At 51.9% G+C, this 19,161-nt stretch overlaps 7 protein-coding genes across 7 annotated transcripts; 2 read left to right on the top strand and 5 right to left on the bottom strand.

Moving 5' to 3' along the window:
- Positions 1–1,394: 1,394 nt before the first annotated feature.
- Positions 1,395–2,411, bottom strand: EI97DRAFT_428452 (NAD(P)-binding protein; the record flags this gene model as incomplete). The annotated part of the gene is made up of 2 exons (XM_033797247.1): positions 2,104–2,411; positions 1,395–2,042 (listed from the first exon to the last, which is right to left on the bottom strand). The coding sequence occupies exons 1-2, from the start codon at positions 2,140–2,142 to the stop codon at positions 1,395–1,397; spliced, it is 687 nt and encodes a 228-aa protein (XP_033648883.1). The 5' UTR covers positions 2,143–2,411.
- A 241-nt stretch (positions 2,412–2,652) lies between these two features.
- EI97DRAFT_437953 (uncharacterized protein) lies at positions 2,653–3,417 on the bottom strand. Its single transcript, XM_033799448.1, has one exon. The coding sequence runs from the start codon at positions 3,261–3,263 to the stop codon at positions 2,856–2,858; it is 408 nt and encodes a 135-aa protein (XP_033648882.1). The 5' UTR covers positions 3,264–3,417; the 3' UTR covers positions 2,653–2,855.
- Positions 3,418–3,672: 255 nt separating this feature from the next.
- Positions 3,673–7,293, bottom strand: EI97DRAFT_437952 (sulfite reductase-like protein alpha subunit). Its single transcript, XM_033799447.1, has one exon. The coding sequence runs from the start codon at positions 7,049–7,051 to the stop codon at positions 3,806–3,808; it is 3,246 nt and encodes a 1,081-aa protein (XP_033648881.1). The 5' UTR covers positions 7,052–7,293; the 3' UTR covers positions 3,673–3,805.
- Positions 7,294–8,371: 1,078 nt separating this feature from the next.
- EI97DRAFT_286219 (ankyrin) lies at positions 8,372–11,100 on the top strand. Its single transcript, XM_033794405.1, has 5 exons — positions 8,372–8,620; positions 8,683–8,981; positions 9,027–9,669; positions 9,733–9,833; positions 9,897–11,100. Exons 1-5 carry the CDS (start codon positions 8,492–8,494, stop codon positions 10,960–10,962), a joined length of 2,238 nt encoding a protein of 745 aa, XP_033648880.1. The 5' UTR covers positions 8,372–8,491; the 3' UTR covers positions 10,963–11,100.
- Positions 11,101–11,930: 830 nt separating this feature from the next.
- On the bottom strand, positions 11,931–12,594 carry EI97DRAFT_462925 (uncharacterized protein; the record flags this gene model as incomplete). Its single annotated transcript, XM_033801323.1, has 2 exons — positions 11,931–12,195; positions 12,323–12,594. 2 exons carry the CDS (start codon positions 12,592–12,594, stop codon positions 11,931–11,933), a joined length of 537 nt encoding a protein of 178 aa, XP_033648879.1.
- A 1,030-nt stretch (positions 12,595–13,624) lies between these two features.
- On the bottom strand, positions 13,625–14,478 carry EI97DRAFT_462924 (uncharacterized protein; the record flags this gene model as incomplete). Its single annotated transcript, XM_033801322.1, has 3 exons — positions 13,625–13,905; positions 13,965–14,159; positions 14,214–14,478. The coding sequence occupies 3 exons, from the start codon at positions 14,476–14,478 to the stop codon at positions 13,625–13,627; spliced, it is 741 nt and encodes a 246-aa protein (XP_033648878.1).
- A 1,041-nt stretch (positions 14,479–15,519) lies between these two features.
- Positions 15,520–16,670, top strand: EI97DRAFT_488445 (glycosyl hydrolase 53; the record flags this gene model as incomplete). Its single annotated transcript, XM_033802199.1, has 1 exon — positions 15,520–16,670. Exon 1 carries the CDS (start codon positions 15,600–15,602, stop codon positions 16,668–16,670), a length of 1,071 nt encoding a protein of 356 aa, XP_033648877.1. The 5' UTR covers positions 15,520–15,599.
- Positions 16,671–19,161: the final 2,491 nt, after the last annotated feature.

Raw genomic sequence — 19,161 nt, 5'->3', positions numbered from 1 at the left:
TGAGGGTTGTGGTTGAGTGGTGTTGGTGTTTAGTTGTGGTGGTGGTTTGAGTGGTGTTGCTTCCTTGCGTGGATGAGAGGAGGGTAGGTCGTAGTGGTGGTTTGTGAATTGAGTTGGTGATTGGTGGTCTCGTTGAAGTCGTTCGAGAGTAGAGAATACCTGTGGTTTCGTTGAAGTCGTTCCTGGGAGAGTGGAGAGTCGAGAGTTCCGGTTATGTATATCCTTCGTCTATCCCAGGGCAGGGAAAAGGAATAGAGAGGAGAGTAGAGTAGAGTAGAGAGTAGAGAAAAGTAGAGTAGACTAGAATAAAACCTCGTTATCCCAACGCAGAGTAAAGAATATCCCCTTCCCCGTCCTCCCTACCTGAATATATACCTCCCCTTATACCTACTCATCTACCCATCACCCCAAACAAACTGCTTCTCACTCACCCGAATCGTACCACCACTAGGGCGAGACATCTCACGACCGCAGGAGTTGCGGATATCACACCATCGACATCGCGCCCAGTCATCAGCGTGCCGGATCATTCTCGAAAAGCGTGAGCAGTCAAGGCTAGTTTCTGAATTGGGCAGGGAATCTGGACGGCAGCAATACAAAGTACTGGGCTAATGCGTAAGAGAGATTTCGGGAGCGTCCGCCAGTGCGCCTGAAGTGTCCCTGAAGTGTCCCTGTTCTAGGCTGGGCATCTCGCGATGGTGGTGTGAGTGCCTGAGTGCCAGGGGTGCTAGATCTGTCGGAGGGCCCCGAAAAGCGAGCAGGGGCCGGGAGGTAAGAGCGGTGGAGCCTGGTGGAGTGATGGTTCGACTGACATCTGCTGGACTCATCAGCACGCGATTTCTCGAATCCTGCTAACAGGATAATAAATACTAGCTAATGAGGATCATTGTGATATCCGGAATATGACGGTTTCGGGGACTCTTGAGAGGTGTTGAGGTGCGACGACGTTGAGAAATTGACGGAGGGGTGGGCGGGCCAATCATATATAGGGGAATGATCTGATTGGTTGCTATGACTTTCTTCTTGCCCCGGAGTAAACCTTTGCTATTATTCTTACACAGTGTCATGTCGCCACTAGAAAGGTAGGCTGAGGTCTCTCTGCTAGAATGGCATTTCCATGAAGATTTCCGCACGATGGCGAACAAGGGGCTACAGCGGCTTTAGACATTGGTCGTCACTTGTTCCTCTAAGACTAGAAATTTGGATGCGAGTATAGATGCTCGTAGAGGGAAATAATATGTGTTGGATAATACTAATAGCTGAGAAACATCATCCGGTATACGAAACTATGCACCTTACCAGCAGCTCTACTTATGACACTTACTAAATCCTCCCCTGCAGCTTTCCCAGATCTCTTCCTTGAAAACACGCTCTTCCACACACTCGCTCTCACCCTACTCCCCACCCTCCTCCCTCCCCAACCTCACAATCTCCCCCTGCCCAATCTCCCACACCCCCTCCTTCCCCCTCCCCTCGATACACTCCACCCCAGCCCTCACCGCCGCCCTAGCAATAACCCCCGCATCCTGCGCCCACCCCTCAACAAACCCGGGACTCACACCCTTCAACACACCCGCCAACCCCCTCGCCACGCCCTCCGCCCACCTCCTCTCCTGCCTCTCCCCCAGTATAAGCCCCGGTCTTAGAATAACACAATGCTTAAACCCCAACGCCTTGACCCGCTCCTCCAACTCGCCCTTCATAGCCGGATACGCGAACCGCGACGTCGCCGATGCGCCAGACGAGGAAATCAGGACGTATGTCTCGACGCCGTGTTCCTTTGCTGCTTTGGCGAGGTCGTAGTTGAGCTCGAGGTCGATTTTGCGCTGGTTGGCGATGCTACCTGCGGCGGCGCGCGTGGTGCCGAGGGCGGAGAGGAAGAGGGTGGCGTTTGCGGGGAAGTGGGAGGGCCAGGTGGAGGGGTCGGAGGATTGGATGGTGTGGAGGTTTGAGTTGGAGGGGTTGGGGAGCGGGCGGCGGGTGTAGGCGTGGGTGGTGGTGATTTGTGGGGTAGAGAGGAGGGTGGTGAGGATGTGGGAGCCCTGGGAGAGTTGGTTAGTTGGGGAATAGTTGAGAAGGGGGGGGAGGGAGGTGAGGACGTACGACGAGGCCGGTGCTGCCGGCGAGGACCGCGGTGGTCATTGTGCTGGAGACGCTGCGTTGGAGGTTTTTTGAGATCAGTACAGGGCAGATATTAGTTTCGCAATTGGACTATGATATAGACGTTATGGCGCGCGGCAGAAGTTGCGGAGGTTTTGTGAACAGGTGCGTCATTGCTTTTAGCTCGAAGCACCCCTGCCATCTATGTCGGCGGCGGCCGAGGTGACCTTTTCTTCACTGTCACGGTCTGAACTAGACCCGGATACTACCTTACTCCGCAAATCCAGATGGATAGAGAAGAGAAATTCGGTTTTCAGGCATAGAGGGGAGTTGTGATGGGAGCGAGCGGTGGTTATAGTGAGCTCGACCAATCATCAGTGAGAAGCTCCGTACTCAATGGGGTTAGCTCCATTTCCCATCATCATTGTTTCAACGGGAAGATGCCACAGACTATCCCTCTCGCGGAACTAATTGACTATTTGAGCCTTAAGAGTTGCTGTGGCTATGCTTCGGACAATAAAATCCATAGTAGGTAAGAAATAAGAGCTAGCGCCATGGGTTTCAAAGCATGCATCATTGATTGTCTCCGAGAATTGCTATACACAGATGCCATTCATGCAATGAGGAACCACCGCTCCGCTGCTCTGCAATCGTCTCGTCGTTCAAATGCCTTAACGAATCCATACCAGCTCAGCCCCATGATCCCCCACCTCCAAATCTCTTTACAATCTCTCAGCCATATACTCCCCTTCCAACTACCCAGTCCACCCACCTCCCGCCTTCGGCGCACTCCCACCAGTACTCGGCCCCCTCTCCACCCCCTTACTCTCCCTCCCTTCCTCCGGCTCAGGTCTACTAACCTCCTCATTTCCCGGACTCACATCCAACGGATTACCCCCATGCGGATTATCCTTCTTATTCTTCCCAGCCGTCGCTACCTCCTCCTCCGGCCTCGTCTTGTTTGGGTTGAATGCTGCGTCCGGGTTGTCCGCCGCGGCATCGTCGGTGCCGGTCATGCTGTATTCGGAGCGCCGGGGTTGGAGTGAATCCTTGTCTTCGGCGCCTTTGCGTGCGCGGAGGGTGGGTGTGGTTGTTAGGGGTCGGACGGGACGGAGGGAGGCGCGCGGACGGGTGATGTGGTGTGTTATTGAGGTGCGGAACATGGTGGATGGAGGTTTGAGATTGAACCGAGTAGAGCTGAACTATTTTGATTCGATTGCAAACGTGGCGAGTTGAGTGTCGTGTGTAGACGTGAAAAGAGTGGAACCCTGTGAGTGTATGTTCCAGACCGAGCGCAATTCAAGTTTGGAAAAGCGGTATCGAAGATGATGGAGGAGAAATAAGACGATGGAGAATGTTTTACGGCGGGGAAAAGGCTGGATAAGTACCTTGCGAGTTCCAATCGAGCCGTGGAATCGTCACTCTCGCGCGAATATCATGACGTCATTCGGGAAGGGAAAGGAAGTAGGAGCCAAACCGACTACTTTGGGCTTAGCGCCATCCCCATCAAGGGACCCGACCGATGCACACCAATATCGCACACGTCTATTGCTGAACAGGTCCACTCACGAGCATTCGGCGTATCCAATATATTTGAAGAGAAATGAAGTCTATATGCGGGCAGAGATCCCACAAAAACCATCCCAGCTAATTCATCGCTAAAGAGACTCATCACTAAATCCAATGCACCACACTCGTCGCTAAATTAATAAACCTCGAGGACATATCTCTGCGCCTCCTTCAGAGTCTCAATCTCCCTCCTGGAATCCACCTTCTTCCCGCCCTTGCCATGCTTCGCCTCGTGCTCAGTCTTGATGGCCTCCTCTAACACCTCGGTGACATCTGGTACCGGCCAGGTAGGACCACACAAGTAGAAGCTTCCCTCGTCCTTCAGGTAGGCCTTGCGGATCTCGTTCAGCGTCTGCCGCATGCGGTCCTGAATGTAAATCTTCTGAGGCTGGTCACGCGAGAAAGCGCGGCCGAGGAGGGTAATGATACCGGCGTCTTGGTAGGCTTCCCATTCTTCGCCATAGAGGTATTCTTCTCGCTGATGGCGTGAGCCCATGTACAGCAGCACCTCGCCGATTTCGTGACCCTGCTGCTTCTGGTAGGCGCGTTCCTGCACGAAAGCACGGAACGGCGCGAGACCGGTACCGAGACCAGCCATGATGATGGGAGCCGTCGTCTTGGGAGGAAGCTTCATGACGGAAGGCTTGACCGAAACAGTCACAGGAGAGCCAACGCTGAGGCTGTTGAGGTAGCGCGTAGCTTGTCCGAAGCGGTCACGACCCTTGGGGTCCACCCAGTTGACAGTGACAATGAGCAGGGAGACCGAGTTAGGCGTAACATGTTGCGACGAAGCGATGGAGTACTCGCGACGCTTCATGGGGTTGACAATACGAACGATGTCGTGGAACGAGGGGTGAGCCGAAGAGAACTCAAGCAGGATGTCGGCATACGTGACGGTGTCCACCTCCGCACGTCGCTTGAACTCTGCAGCGCCCTCGGGCCCAGCAAGAGTGAGGAGCTCCTTCTTCTCCTTCTCGTCCGAAGCGAACTCAGCGAGCGCCTCGTAGAAGCGCTTAGGCGGGCGACCGAAGATGTCCACATTCTGGAGCAGGGACTGGTAGACGGTGCGGTTGACAAGCACATTGGGGTCTTCGCGAGATGGAACCTCCACAATCTCCTCGGGGTTGAGACCGTACCACTTGATAAACTGCTCGACCTCGGTCTTATCATTCTCAGCATGAATACCGAGGGCTTCGCCAATGGCATACTTGAGACCAGTATCGCCAAGATCGAACTCAATGTGGAAGATGTTGCGGTCATAAGTGAGCGGAGTAAGGCGGCGGCGCTCTTTGACACGCGCAGTGAATGTCTTAACGCCGAGATCGGGTCGCAAGGCGGTCTCAGTGCCGTAGGCCTCCTTGAACGCCAAACCCTTCGCCGCTATCTGCCAGGATTTGAGAAGCGTGGGGGGTTCCGATTCGTTACGGTCGAAAGCAGCAAAACTGTTGACATGGATGTCGGCGGGAAGCTGGGAAAACTCAACGTCTTCCTCCACCGTGCCCCAAGAGACGGGCACTTCAACCTCGCGGAGAGCACTCTCAAGCTCCTTGACCAACTTCTCAAAGACACCAGAGCTACCATTAATGGTCGCGAGCTTAGCGAGGCCAGACGTCAGGAGATCTTCTCTGGTTACCTTCAGGAAAGCAAGTTGGGTGAGATATGTCTCCAAGCTTGGATCCTTGGTGACGCTCTCGGACAAGGAAGGATCTAGCACGAAGAGCTCAACATCCTTCTCGACAATTGACTTCCTCAGAACCGGCGAAAACTTCTTCTCGATGTCCTCATCTTTCACACCAGGGAGTTTTACGATCAAGGAACTGTCGCCCTTGACGTTGCTCAGGACGTCAAACTCCTTGAAGAGAGCCTCGTCTCCAACGAAGGTAACATCGGCCTGCTCGATGGAGAAAGGAGCCTCTATTGTGTAATCGGCGTTACGGATGTCGGTACGGACAACGCCGCCGCGCACCAGGTTGTCGTGACCGGAGCGGACGAAGACATTCTTGGAGGAATCGGATGACAGGAGCTTTCCAAGTACAAGTGGGGCATTGGCCGAAGGAGAGTCATCCACATCCCAGAAGGAGTATTGGCGGACATCGGTCGTGTCCAGAATATCAACGTAGGAACGGACCTCCTCCGCCTGGGGCTTCTCGCCATAGATTTGTCGGAAGACATCCAGGATGTTGCTGGGGGTCCAAACCTGGTCACGCGCATACTTGATGTCCGTGACTTCGACCTTGCCGTCCAACTCAAACTGAACAGCGGCCAAGACATCGGAATAGAGGAGAGAATACTCGGAGGGGTCAAAAACGGCAGCCTCGTCCTTTACCTGGCCTAGGACCGCGATCGACTGAGTAGTCCTCGGCAGCACCTCAAGGAAGGCTTCCTCGACGAACGGCCTGTAGACGCGCACATTGATGACGCCGACCTTGTCGCCTTCCTTGCTGATCGCATTGGCAACCTGGGTAGCCAACGAAGCCTCCACAGTGCCAAAAACGACCAGCACGCTCTCCGGCTGCTCGTGTCCGTAGTAGTCGAACAGCTGGTAGTCCTCTCCCAACTCGTCGTTGAATGCCTTCAGCAAGCGAACGGTGCGGCCGGCATTGTCGGAGTGCTTCTTTTCGATTTCAGAGCCGGCCTTGAGGACATCCTGGTAGATGTTGTGCAGCCTCGTCCTGTCCAATGCATCCACCACCCGAGCAGTCTCTCTTCCCACCGTGATGCCGTCGTAGGTGTGGATCGTGGGCAGAACGCTGGAGAGAAGCGTAGCAAACAGAGCCATATGCTGGACTTCGAATACGGATGCGCTGCACACAAGACCCAGACCAAGATCCTCAGCGAGAGCCAGCGAAGAGACATAGTCGGTGACCAATCCGGCAGGAGAATTGGGAGCGTAATCCACGGCTGCGATGTGAAGGGTGAGGGGGTTGGCGACCGAGTATAACAAGGAAATCTGGTCGAGGACGGGTCGCAGATAGTGGAGCGTGGCGGAAGAAGCAAGAATGGACTGAGGGATGTGCCGCTTCTTCAGATCGAAGTCCTTGGAGAACATGTATCCCAGAGCAATGGAGCCCGCACCGGTCCGGGTCTGCAAAGACGATACGCCCGTCTCATATCCAAAGGCATTTTTCTCTCCCTGCGCTTGCCACTGCTTCGCCGCAAGGTCGAGGTCAAACGATTCGGCGGAGTACGAGAAGAGCTTATCAGAAAGGGTGTAGGCGACTTGCTGAACCAGTGTCTGTGCCGTGAGGTAGGTCGGGCCGCTGATTGACTGGAAGGGAAGATGCTGTCCAAACGGTAGACTGGAAGACTCCTCGGTGAAGGTTTTGGGGGTATTCTTCAGTTCCGCGCCCGGTCCAGCGGACTCAGCCTGCTGGTCGTGCATCTTCTTCGCTGAGTCGATCTAGCACAGCAGCTGTGTGCTCAGAAACGAGACTCTAGGGGTTGGGAGAGGCGAAGGAGTGGGAGGAGTGTTTATGGCGGAGGCGGAGGAGGAGGAGGAGGGGTGTATATTGTCGGCAGCGATGTCGGCGAAATAGAAATCGAGGTGGTGAATTGCATTGTCGCCATGATTGGCGCGTTCCTGGCGCTTTTGCCCGTTGATTGCGTGCTTTTGCTCGAGGCAAAATGCAAAAGTGCACTAGCGTCGAGCACGCCATCGCGTCGCTCACGTGAGCGGTAGCTTCTCAAGCTGACAAATTGATGACATTTCAAAAGGCGGTTCTCTTGGAGTGGAAATAGTAGACAGTATTATGGAGGTAGAAGTCGAAGTATCGATGGCATTCCTTGTTCTTTGGTCTGTCTTCCCTTGCAGTGCCGCTACAACATTGAATGATCCGTAGTGCCGAGAGATCTATCAACGCTAGCGCAAACCTGTGGGACCGTTTTGTGGCGCGTACCTTAGGCTAGGCCCTAAGCGATTAGTGGCTTGGCCTTGATCGTGGCTGTGCGCACCACCACTGTATCCCTTGATCGCGACTCAACATACTGCGGCTTTCCACGTCCGACTGAACATCCGGCTGCAATTCCTCTGTAGGTGGAATTACCTACCTAGCACAAGTTAACTAGCTACGAGTTCATAATGCGACAGGTAGAAATTTGTTTCCAAACATACTATACATAGAGGCGCGCTACAGAGCTAATTGCAAGACCACCTATTTGCTGCGCCTGCTAGCTTTGTAAATTGGATGTGGAAAACAGCAGTACAGAGGAAGTGCAGGGGGGTGTTCAGTCGGACGCGAGAAGCTGCAGTACAGGAGCGTGCATCAAAAGGTGTCCAGGTACAGTCAGGTCGCTGACGAGCTTTCTTCTTTACTCCAGCTCAAGATGTCTTCGTCATCATCGCTCCTTGGATTCCTGCCCGTACTACATCTTGCCTCGAATCTATATCACATCTACTCTTTTTCCAACCGCAATGCCAACAATGCCTCATCAGGGTGGCACCCAACGGGTGCTTGCAGCATCATGCGCCTCAAATTGCGTTGCAATGGATTGCCTCATTCGGAATCAGTCAATAGGCTCAACAACGGCCGTGGCACCACTGCACTGTCAGTCATTGGAACAGTGGTGAACACAAGGCAATGAGCTAGGCGCCTTCCCCACCACAAATCCCACTGATCATAACAGTCTAATAAATGGCCTCTCCTCTGTGTTTCATTCTTGGGCGAAACCACAAAACGTGGACGCTCTCCTTTTTCCAGTTCTTCCTCATACTACTCCGGCTGGTCCTTAGTTGTCGGAGTTCATCTCCACACGATAGCCCTGGATCAAGCTCTTCTAAAGAGTCCTGTTCCAACCCGATTCGAGCTGATGCACTGCAATCCACATGGAGCCCGTCTCGTTCGTTGCAAGCCTAGTTACGCTTATGGGAGTTGCAAAGGTCGCCATAAATCTCATTGAAGCTATTCGGCGTTTAGGCGAAACTCCCCCGTATCTCAGGGATGCAGGGGATTATGTACGGATGATGACTCCCCATCGAGTGTATAGCTGGAGCAACCTCACTAACAGCAAGCTTAGATCTCAGACTTTCACACACAATTGGATAACATCAAGGAAACTCTAGAAAATAAGAGCCACCTGCTGGACGCTTCTGCTAGATCCAGCATACTCAGAGTCCTGACAGATGCTAACGAACATCTCCTCAAATCCCAGCGCTTTCTCGAAAAGTTTCATACCAAAGCTCGCGGTGCCAGATCTCGCATCAATGCTCTTTACAGTGAGCTGCGCAGAGAGAACGAGCAAAAAGTGGAGGCATTGCGGCTCACGCTGCGGGAGATCAAGATTGATCTTGGTTTGGCCCTGCAAAGTGCAGCTCTGTACGTACGCGCCAAATGCCACTAACCATACTGACCCGAACCCAGCCTCACTACACTCAATATTCAGAGTATTCTGTATATGCAGCCAGAGAAAAGCATGGCCCTTGTCCGATCTGTGGATACTTCTCAGAACGCTTCTCTCAGCCTTATCCCACACGTCGCCGTCGCAACTACCAAAATTGAGGACTTGAAGAATATTTGCGCGTCCAATGGTGAGAACGCTCTGACACGCCTTTTGATGGAGAGGAAACGCTATACGAGCAGATGTCCAAAAGGTTGTCCATGTCGATGTCATATTCCTCTACAAGCTAGCACACCTCGATGGCTACATGGTCTCGTGGGAAATCTCTTTGTCAGCTTAACAGGCACTCAAGGGTCAAAATGGCGTCCTTGCGACTATTACCGTTGCGTTGCGGGTAAACAGGGCACTGGATCCCTACGTTTTCGATATATGTTCCCCCCATGGGTCGTTCCCGCTGGGTTGGATCTTGCATGCGCTTGGTCGAGTTTAAGATCAGCCGGAGCTCTGTGGACCTTGAGTGTCCCAAAGTGGATTACCGATGAGGAGACTATTACCCAACTCAGGCGTCTTACGCGCAAGGATGATCTTGATGGCCTAAAGCAGTTGATGTACCACCGGAAACTGAATCCACTGGACCTCACGCTGGAAGGGATGACAATACTTGAGGCGGGTGATCCTGTTCGCGGCTGCTTCCTAAATATACCCGAGAGGCTAACCTTTATCCTATAGTATCTTATGGATTATTGCACTATCGAGTCGTTCATTACACTTATCGGGGAAGACGCAGATCCCTACATTCCAGTGGGTAAAGATTTCGCTCCAGCTACCATGTAAGTTCACTGCTTCTATTCGTTCTAAAGGATGGATAACGCGCACTGACCATACGTACCAAGCAACATCGGCCAGATGTTCTGGTATTATTCAGTTCTCAAGGTTACTTACAGAGGCATCGGTGTGCAAATCCCTGAATGTTTGCAACTAGAGGATTTCATCGACACGTTAGGTCTTAGTGCGCTTCACAAAGTTGTCATGGGTTTACATCCAGGAGATCTAGGGACCTTGATTGAGCTTGATCCTTCGACACTCCATGCCGTGGATTGTTTTGGAATGACGCCCCTCCACTGGGCTGTTGCTGCGCTAAATCTGGATGCTGCCGAGCTTCTCCTGGATGCTGGTGCTGACCCAAATGCGTTTTCCTATCTCGGGGAGTTTCCCTTGATGTTAGCAATACCCGTTAGAGGGAAACAGAGCCGTAACACGATCTCCGTCATAGAGAAGATGATGACTCTTCTGCTATCAAATGGAGCAAATATTCACGCTCGGAACCCCCTCTGCCAAAACACAAGCCTGCTTGATGCGTGCGAGTTGGGGGCATTCGCAATTTGTCGACGATTGGTCGAAGCTGGAGCTGATATTAATGCGGAAAACCAGCAGGGTCACAATGCTGCTGACGTGGCTATAGCCAAAAATTATCCCGACATCCTCGAGTATTTGATACAACACGGCGCAAAACTCCATAGGCCACATATAGATCCGGACCGTCTACTAGCGCGGTTGGCTAGGGCTGGTAGTGCGGAAGTTATCAGACTGCTCCAGAACGAGCGAATGGATCATGTATCCATCACACAGGACGACATAGATGACTACTGGCACATTTTCGAGACTGGGCGACATGTATATCCAGACGGAGAGACCGACGAAGAACGCGATCTGGCTAGGGTCGAGTTTCAGAAGTTCCTCGACAGATTCGCTCAAAACACTCAAGGAAGGATAACCGAATGTCTTGATGACAGGGACGACGAATCCGACGAGGAGTCCACATTGATAGCCAGCGATATAGATGAGCAGCAGGCATCGAGCGACGAAGAAGAAGAGAAAGGCCACGAGGAAGAAGAGGAGGGAGAGGAGGGAGAGGATGCCCAATTCCATGATGCGCTGGATTCCTTTGCGACTGAGTGACGGAAATGATGCTCTGCCGTTCGAGATATCTGGCTGACTGCATGATGTACGGCACCTCAGTTGAGTCAGAAAACGGACGACGTGGGACCTCGAAACTTATCGCTACCACCAGCAACGTAGACCACCATCGGCACGTCATTTCCCCTCGAAAATCCGTCTTTACGGGCTGAAGCCTCTGCTCGATATCACCTCCAAATATCCACTCCCACCGCCGAAGTTTCTTTCTTCTGCCGTACTGAGCTTTACTGTTCAGACCAAAAAGACCCTGGCTTAAAATGGATTCTTTCTGTTCACCTTCGGAGAAATCACCTGTACCTTCAACGGCGACACCCTCCAAAAATCAACGACGTCAAATTGTATGTAGCAAGGGTATCTTTCCTCTCAGTGGGTTTTACTTCACAGACAGCAAACACTGGGGCCTTCTCCTTATCTACAATATTATTGGTAACACATCAGCATTATATCACAGCTTCATACAACTCTCGATTCGGTGAAACATGTATTCAAGTAGCGCTCTACTAGCTTGAGAAAATTCCACCCTTAAGCTCAACACGTGATCTTCTCGAATACACATGTCTTGACGGCTTAGCATAGAAATAGCGGGAACTGAACCAGAACTAAAACAGCTTCTTCGATCCCAGTCAGATAACTCTGTCATACCACAGGAGTATGTATTCCAAAACGCAAGACCTCCAAAGTTTCGTACGCACGACGAAGTATGTTCCAACAATTGAGATGTTTGACAACCAAGGCAGTATTACCTCCATGTCAATATTAAACGTCCCAAGCTCAGAAACACCGAAGGAACAGCAGCCCACTGACAAAAGAAACACATCAATAGACTGCTAGCTTAACCAATCGACACGCAGAAAAATGAAAACCCCAGGAAGTACCCACCAACACGTCCACACCCCCCCTCCAAATCTGACACAACGTTCCTATGCCTCACCCACAACGCCAAACCCACTTCATCCACGCTCGCTCTCTGGAGTCGGGCTTACCACCCTCAACTCAATCGCTGCATTCGTAAAATCATCGTCGTCGGAGACGAAGTCGAAGGAGTCCTCTGAGTCGCTGGACTCAGACTCAGACGTGTGAGCAGGCCCCTTGAAGAACCGAGCTATTCTGTACTGGGCGTGACACAGTATCAGGAATATTACGAACATGCCGGCGGCACCGGCCATCACAAAGGCGAGTGAGCCTAGGAACAAGCCAAGGTGTCCGAAATCCATTCTTTAATGCGTGAGTTATTCGGAGGAGGCTCCGTCTCGAAATGGGTACCCGCACAACGGGTGGGTGACGTTGAGTGATAGGTTAGACGGCAGTCTCGGGCTAAATGCGTTTACCTCTTTCAAGGTACTCTCTTCCTCCTTCCCAGTTTTGGTGCTTTTCCAATTGGTGCAATGTGTGCTGGAGTTGTGCTTCGAGATCGTCGGTGAGTGCTTTGTGGCAGGCTAACTCTCGCGTGATGCCCAAAGAGGGGTTGTATATCATGAAGAGCAGCGCGATGATGGCAGAACTGCAAGCTGTAGCGAAGAGAATGGAGCAAGTCGACAAGCCCCACAGGTGGATAGTGATGAGGAATGGTAGTATGACAGTCAGCCAGAGGAGGGTGTCCGGCAAAATGTTCATTGAAGGTTGTATTCGGCGAGTTTATGTCGTGTGAGTCCGACGTCGAAACCAGATTGCAGAGTATGGATGGAGTGAGCGATCACGATGATCGTGGAGGAATGAGAAGTGTCTGTTATTCGCACAAGCGTGTTATCACTGCACCGCGGGGCCGGTCGTCGACGTAATAGGACACGAACGAAGCTATAAATCGAAGTCGGGATAATGTTGGATAGACCTAGCAAACAGTTAGCTCAAAGCAGAGAGAACCCCAAGTGACTCAACAACGTACGCAAACGGGATAGGCGCCTGTACATCAAATATTATCCAACCCTCTCCAACGACGAACAATATGAAGCTTTCTTCCGAATCTGAGAGCGTTACCCAATTAATTGTGCGCTTGGCACAGCAATCAACCTACACGAGTAGGACAAACCCGCAGATAGTCAGAAGAATGGCACCAACGATGAGCATGTCAGTCCCCTCGAGGTCCTACGTAATCATTGGGACTGGCGCCAGGTCGAATTACGGCCCCAGTTGGGCATCAAAGTAATGTGTACGAAAGCGACTGATGATACGATACGCGGATGGTACGAATGTGAGTCTGGCGAGAGTGGGAGATTAGTTGACGAGGGCGACCGCTGGTTATGTGTTCGATGAGTGAGCATCCGAGTTTATGAGAGGTAATGAGTTCGGCTTGTAGGGAGAGCGACAGTGTAGTAGGATGGAGGAAGTGGCGGTGGATGAAGCAGCAGCAGCAGCAGCAGCCACGATACATGCGCCTGTTCAGTTGGCCTGGTCAGCCGTCCCTGCCGCACATCTGTGATGTGGATTTAGATTTGCTCAATCAAAAGACATACCATTCGTTTCAGCATCGAGAACTCTGGTATATAGCACTCCCTCCCTTGGGTCGGTCTAGCTGTCTAATTCACCTGGTGTTGGCCTTCGAAACTCGCGATACAGATCGCACTGTACTGCATTGAAGCCATAATTCCCACACCGACCCTCCTCTCTGGCGACATTGCAGACACGTTACGTTCATTCACCTGTTCCCTTATGTCAAATACCCATCCTTGACGCCCTCAACAAAATTCCTTCCCAAAAATCCCACAAGCCGTCCCATCTGGTACAGAGATGAAGTCAATGGCAGAGCCAGCAATTTCCCCACACGACTCGCTGCGGTATGAAGATCACCACCTCCTTCTGCAATATTCTCTGCTCCTAACAAACCACTCGTAACGGTGACAGCGGCGAGATAACCGACGACGTTGGCAGCGAGGGATTGAAGGGTTGGTGCACTCGTTGGCGCGACAGTGAGGGTTTTGAAGCAACCGGCTGCACATCAATTAGCATGCCAGTCTATGTAGGAGATGATAAAGATGGAATAGACTCACCCATTATCAGAGCCTGACAGGACGCAATAACGCATTCTCGAAGGATGTTATGACCACGGTGTGCCCTGTCATTGTTTTCGATTTCCGACTCTGCACTATCGCTGGATTCAGAGGCTGGCTTTGCAAAACGCTCTCGCTCTTCTTCGACGGCGAGGGCGTCAGGGCGCTCTTGGCCCCTCTCATCTTCAAAAGATCCTACGTTTATATCAGCCAACTCTCCCCAGACGCCCGCCGCGTTCAGGCTCTCACCTTCTGAGGATGGCGTAAATGACTCAATATCGGAACTTGCATCGCGTAGCCCGTTCTTATACCCAAATGGTGAGATTAACAATGCCCCTCCTGGCGGCTTCGGCATGAATTCCACCTCTTTGTTTGGCGTCTGCGGAACATCTTGGTGACCGAAGTGTTGCCAGGACGATGCCGTAGATGAGGACGATGATGCTGACTTGGACCTCTCGTACATGTCGACGGTGGCATTCTGGGGGCGGGGTCGTTCCGCACGGCGTGAGAACATGGCAGAGAACTCAGGTTGTGGTTGAGGTTGGGTTTGGTGGAGAGGGAAAGAGCGCTCGAGGCGGCGAGAGTGAAGAAGTAAACAATGACGTAGATAATCGATTTCCGTACAATCTGAGCTGACTTCAGACGAAACCATCTCCGTGATCCTCCCCTCTCACCACCCGCCTGCAAGGCGGGACAATGTGAGCATGATAGTTTGCTGAAGCACACACAACTGCTGTGTAGTTGGCTTGAAGCTGCCTCACACATATCTTAGACGATGTCGAGATTTATACCTTGGATCCCTTCCCCTTGGAACGAAGCGCTAGATACCGCGACGACTTGGACTTCCTTTGGGCTGTTGACAGTTGGTGTATGTGATGTGCATTCGAGATAGGCATCTGACCGACATATTGACCTGGGGACCTTATTCGGATAAGTTGGCTTCCTCAACCCTTTCTTTCTTCTTTTTCCGTTTGGAGACACTGGTCGCTTCAGTGTGCCCCATTACGCGCTGCAGAAATTCTCTCTTGCGAATCCCTCGAATCAATCACTACAAACGATCGAAGACACACAACGCCGTGAGCTTGTAAAGGTGCAGGCAGTCTTTTTCCTGTTGGGGACTCAAAGGCTAGTGGGTGTACCAGTATACCGCAGCTTTTCACATTTCGAATACCGTTGACGTTGATCACTTACAATAGCCCGCCTCTTGACCACCGCGTCCCCCGACTTCCGCATCGCAAGCCAGACATCCCCTTTAAACCCTTCACTTCCGTACCAACACAGTGTTTTATATATCCCACGTAGGTCGGCAGTCGCCTGTGGCGCACAGAAAAATCTACCGGGATGTCGCTCCGCAATTTAATATACGCCGGCCCCAGGATCCACATTTTTTAAATCCCCCCAACCGGCCGGCATACACTCTCTGCTAGATTAATCTACCCCAGGAAATGTCGGGCGCTATAAGGGGGCTATCCTCCTCTGATTGGAGCAATTATTCCCTAGTCTTGCGCCGTCTCCCGATTTGAATCTGGCAGTTCAACGCATATTAATATTATGGCAAGACTACACTCTGTATAAGAGCGAAGTGAGAACAAATCCAGCCACGCTTTACCATCATCCATCATCTCCACTGCCACAATGCGGCTCTCCAGCCTCATCCCACTCCTCTTCAGCCTCCCCGCATTCGCCGCCCTCCCCTACAAAGGCGTCGACTGGAGCTCCCTCCTGCACGAAGAAAAAGCCGGAAGAACCTACAAATCCGCCTCCGGCCAAGTGCAACCACTCGAAACCATTCTCAAAAACGCGGGCGTCAACACGGTCCGCCAACGCATCTGGGTGAACCCACCCGACGGCAACTACAATCTCGATTACAACATCAGGTTGGCCAAGCGCGCGAAGGCGGCCGGACTACAGATTTATCTTGATTTCCATTACAGCGATAACTGGGCGGATCCGGGGAAACAAGTTGTCCCCGCTGCGTGGAAGAACCTTGGTCGCGATGCTTTGGTGCAGCAAGTTTATACGTATACCAAGGATGTCATGAACGCTTTTGCGCGCGAGCAGATTCCCCTGGCTATCGTTAGCATTGGTAATGAAATCACGCCTGGGTTGCTTTTCCCGACTGGGCAATTGAGCCGCTCCGACGGACCGCGGAACGTTGCCCTGTTGCTGAAATCCGCCAGCAAAGCTATCAAGGAGAGTAATCTGAAGCCAACTCCAAAGATCATGATCCATCTCGACAATGGCTGGAAGTGGGACACGCAGCAATGGTGGTACGACACGGTCCTAGGTTCCGGCGGCGGACTAAGTGCGGCCGATTACGACATCCAGGGCGTGTCGTACTACCCCTTCTACAACTCTGGTGCTACGCTGTCGGCCCTGGGATCCAGTCTGCAGAACATGGTGAGGAAGTATGGGAAAGAGGTGCAGGTTGTGGAGACGAATTGGCCGACGTATTGTCCGAATCCTAGCTATGCTTTCCCGAGTGATGTTAAGAGTATCCCGCTTAGTGTTGATGGGCAGATTACCTGGATGAAGGAGGTTGCGAAGAGGGTTGAGCAGGCGGGGCAGGGGAAAGGGACGGGATTGTTCTACTGGGAGCCGGCTTGGGTGAGTAATGCTGGGTTGGGAAGTAGTTGTGGGTGGAATTTGATGGTTAGTGATAAGGGGCAGGATATGGGCGGATTCAAGGTCTTTGGTCAAATCTAGGTGCATGGCTTGAATTCGACATGTTTTGACAAGAATCTTCAGTGTATCGTTACAAGTGCGAAGTACACAAGATGAGATGATGAGTTTCAGTTCAGCCAGTCGACCTCTCCTTTAAGCACTCTCCCCAGTTAATGGCGTTCCCTCTACATTCTGCTAATCGTATAAGTAAGCACAGTCCCCCAGGCTTTGATAACACATGTCATCTATATGCGTCAATGTTGGGATATGAATGTACGGGGCCATTCTCGCTGCGAAATTGCTAGAAGTTCTCGCCTTTCGAAGGGAGGCGTAGTGTGAAGAGAGTGTGTCGTTTGTGGCTTTTGGAGGAGTGCTGCATTGCCAAACAAACGAGGCAACTGGCCCTGATACCTAGCTCCGTTAGTCAAAGTGATTATTCGCAGCACGTTAAGGCGGGTGATATAAAAATGTTATAAAAGCACTAGAGATCGTGCCCGTAAGCGAATGCATTGCACAGTCATCTTCCCAAAGGTTGAAGATCTCTACAGTTGCATCCGTAAAAATGCCCCTGTCGTCACCCTCAAACGGAGTTGGGAAATACATCTTTTACTCGACTATCTTACTGAGCATACAGCAGAGCAGCCTCTTGTTATACATTATTCGAAGAGTGCCGTGTAGCATAGTTTTCTAAACACTATACAATAGCGGATAGTGCTATATCTAACTACTGTCGACTTCTGCAATAAACCCTAGGCTTTATGCTTCTTTAGACTTTGGATATGCATGTATTAATTAACTAACATATTGTCCGTTATCCACATAAGCCCAATATCACCAATAAACCAAACGACCATCTCGAAACAGCAGCATGTGAAGGAAAGTTAGAGCCCCGTATGAATCCACCTTGCGCAATTGAAGCCAAATGCAGACCGTATATTACGTTGCCTTAAACCATTCGCCGACTGAAAATTGATGTTCGGGTAGCTCCGCCATACATCGTCGAAAGCCCCCTGATCCAAGCGTTTCCACTTGCTCCTCTGACTCCTTACCCAGGCCCCCCCGAAACATGTCGAGACTGTTCATTAACCTGCGAGGGGGCCCGACGGCGGTTGACTGAGACCCAGTTGACGACTCGCCGTCTTTGGGCAGCGGACACGAACCCTTTTTGCTTCCGTTCTTCTTGAAGGCACGTCTGAGTCGGTGCATAATACTGGGCTTCGGTGTCTGCTGCCCCGCGGGTATGTAAAGCTCTGCACCGAGGGCCGGCATGGTTGTTGTTATTGTTGTTGTAGAGTTTTGAAGCAGCGCGTGAGCCTTGTAAAGAAGGGGCCGGATGGGCAAACGCAAGGCGGGGAGCAATTGACGTGGGAGTGCGCCATGACCTATGTATGTGTAATTTCAGCGCCGTCATCGGTGGCAGTTGTGAGGCTTCGTGGAAAGAGTCTAAGTTTGTTTGGGATGTGGTTGCGCGAGCTCACTTGGGCAGCGACGCTCCAATAGCGGGGTACCGAGAAGGGCCCGGTGAATGGCGCCCTCACGTGTCATATGCTGTGCGAGAGCCAGTAGAGGACGTTGTTGATATCGGCATAAGATGGGTTAGAGACTTGGCCAGATATTTTAATGGCTGACTGTGCCGCTCATGGGGATGCGTACCACCTTCAGTTCTCCTTAGCAGTCCTTAGTTCCGGAAGGTGCCGTGGTTGGCCTCACATGCAACATCCACGATAGCCAGAGGAGGGGTTATAAGACCGTCACTGCCCTTCTAGTGGTATAATCTTGAAGACATCCCTGTATATGCTCATACGATTTGGAGATGAGCGCCAAACCAATTGCCCCGCCCCGATTCACGGCAGGAACATATCTGCTACAGCAGCACTAGACAGCACCTTTGCATTGTGCAAAGAGTCTAGAACGTTCTATGACTTCTTCACAGTTTGATTTCTCTCGTAGTGGACTTATCAGATGCGCCGTTGATGTTGACGGATTCTAATGTGACACTCGACCAGCGTTTTCAACAGTCCGCATGCCCCCCAGCACCCGCTAAGCATTACGGCTCAAAGCCGTCGAAAGCTGCCTAGTAGCCCTGCCGTAGGTCCAAGGTGGTACAATCCGTGGCGGTAGCTGCCGTAACTAGTTGCACAGTGGACCGCGCTGCAGTAGTAGGCAGTAGTAGGCGCTGCAGTAGCAAGAGCGCTCCGAGCCAAATCCTGTATCTAAAAGCTCTTAGGAGGACTATTTTGTACAAGGAGGGCGCGCTTTTACTAGAAAGACTCCGCCCCTTGCCTAAACAGGGAAGGTTGTACGACTGTAGCTAACAGCACCTCGGTAATCTTGCTGAACCGCACTCTTAACTCCGAAAACTGAGCCGCGGCTACAACGGTCCGCAGTTGCTAAATCTCTATGTAGTACTGTCAAGAGCTGGGGCAATCCCCCACCGTAGATAGAGTATTCAGGTGTTCAGTTACGGCGTGACTGATTGTTGAAAACGCTGCACTCGACCTGAACACCGTTGCACCACAGAACATAGTACTCA

The sequence above is a fragment of the Westerdykella ornata genome (genome assembly GCF_010094085.1).
Source record: "Westerdykella ornata strain CBS 379.55 unplaced genomic scaffold EI97scaffold_65, whole genome shotgun sequence".
NCBI classification, from domain to species: Eukaryota; Fungi; Ascomycota; class Dothideomycetes; order Pleosporales; family Sporormiaceae; genus Westerdykella; species Westerdykella ornata.
This window is presented reverse-complemented; position numbering and strand designations above follow the sequence as displayed.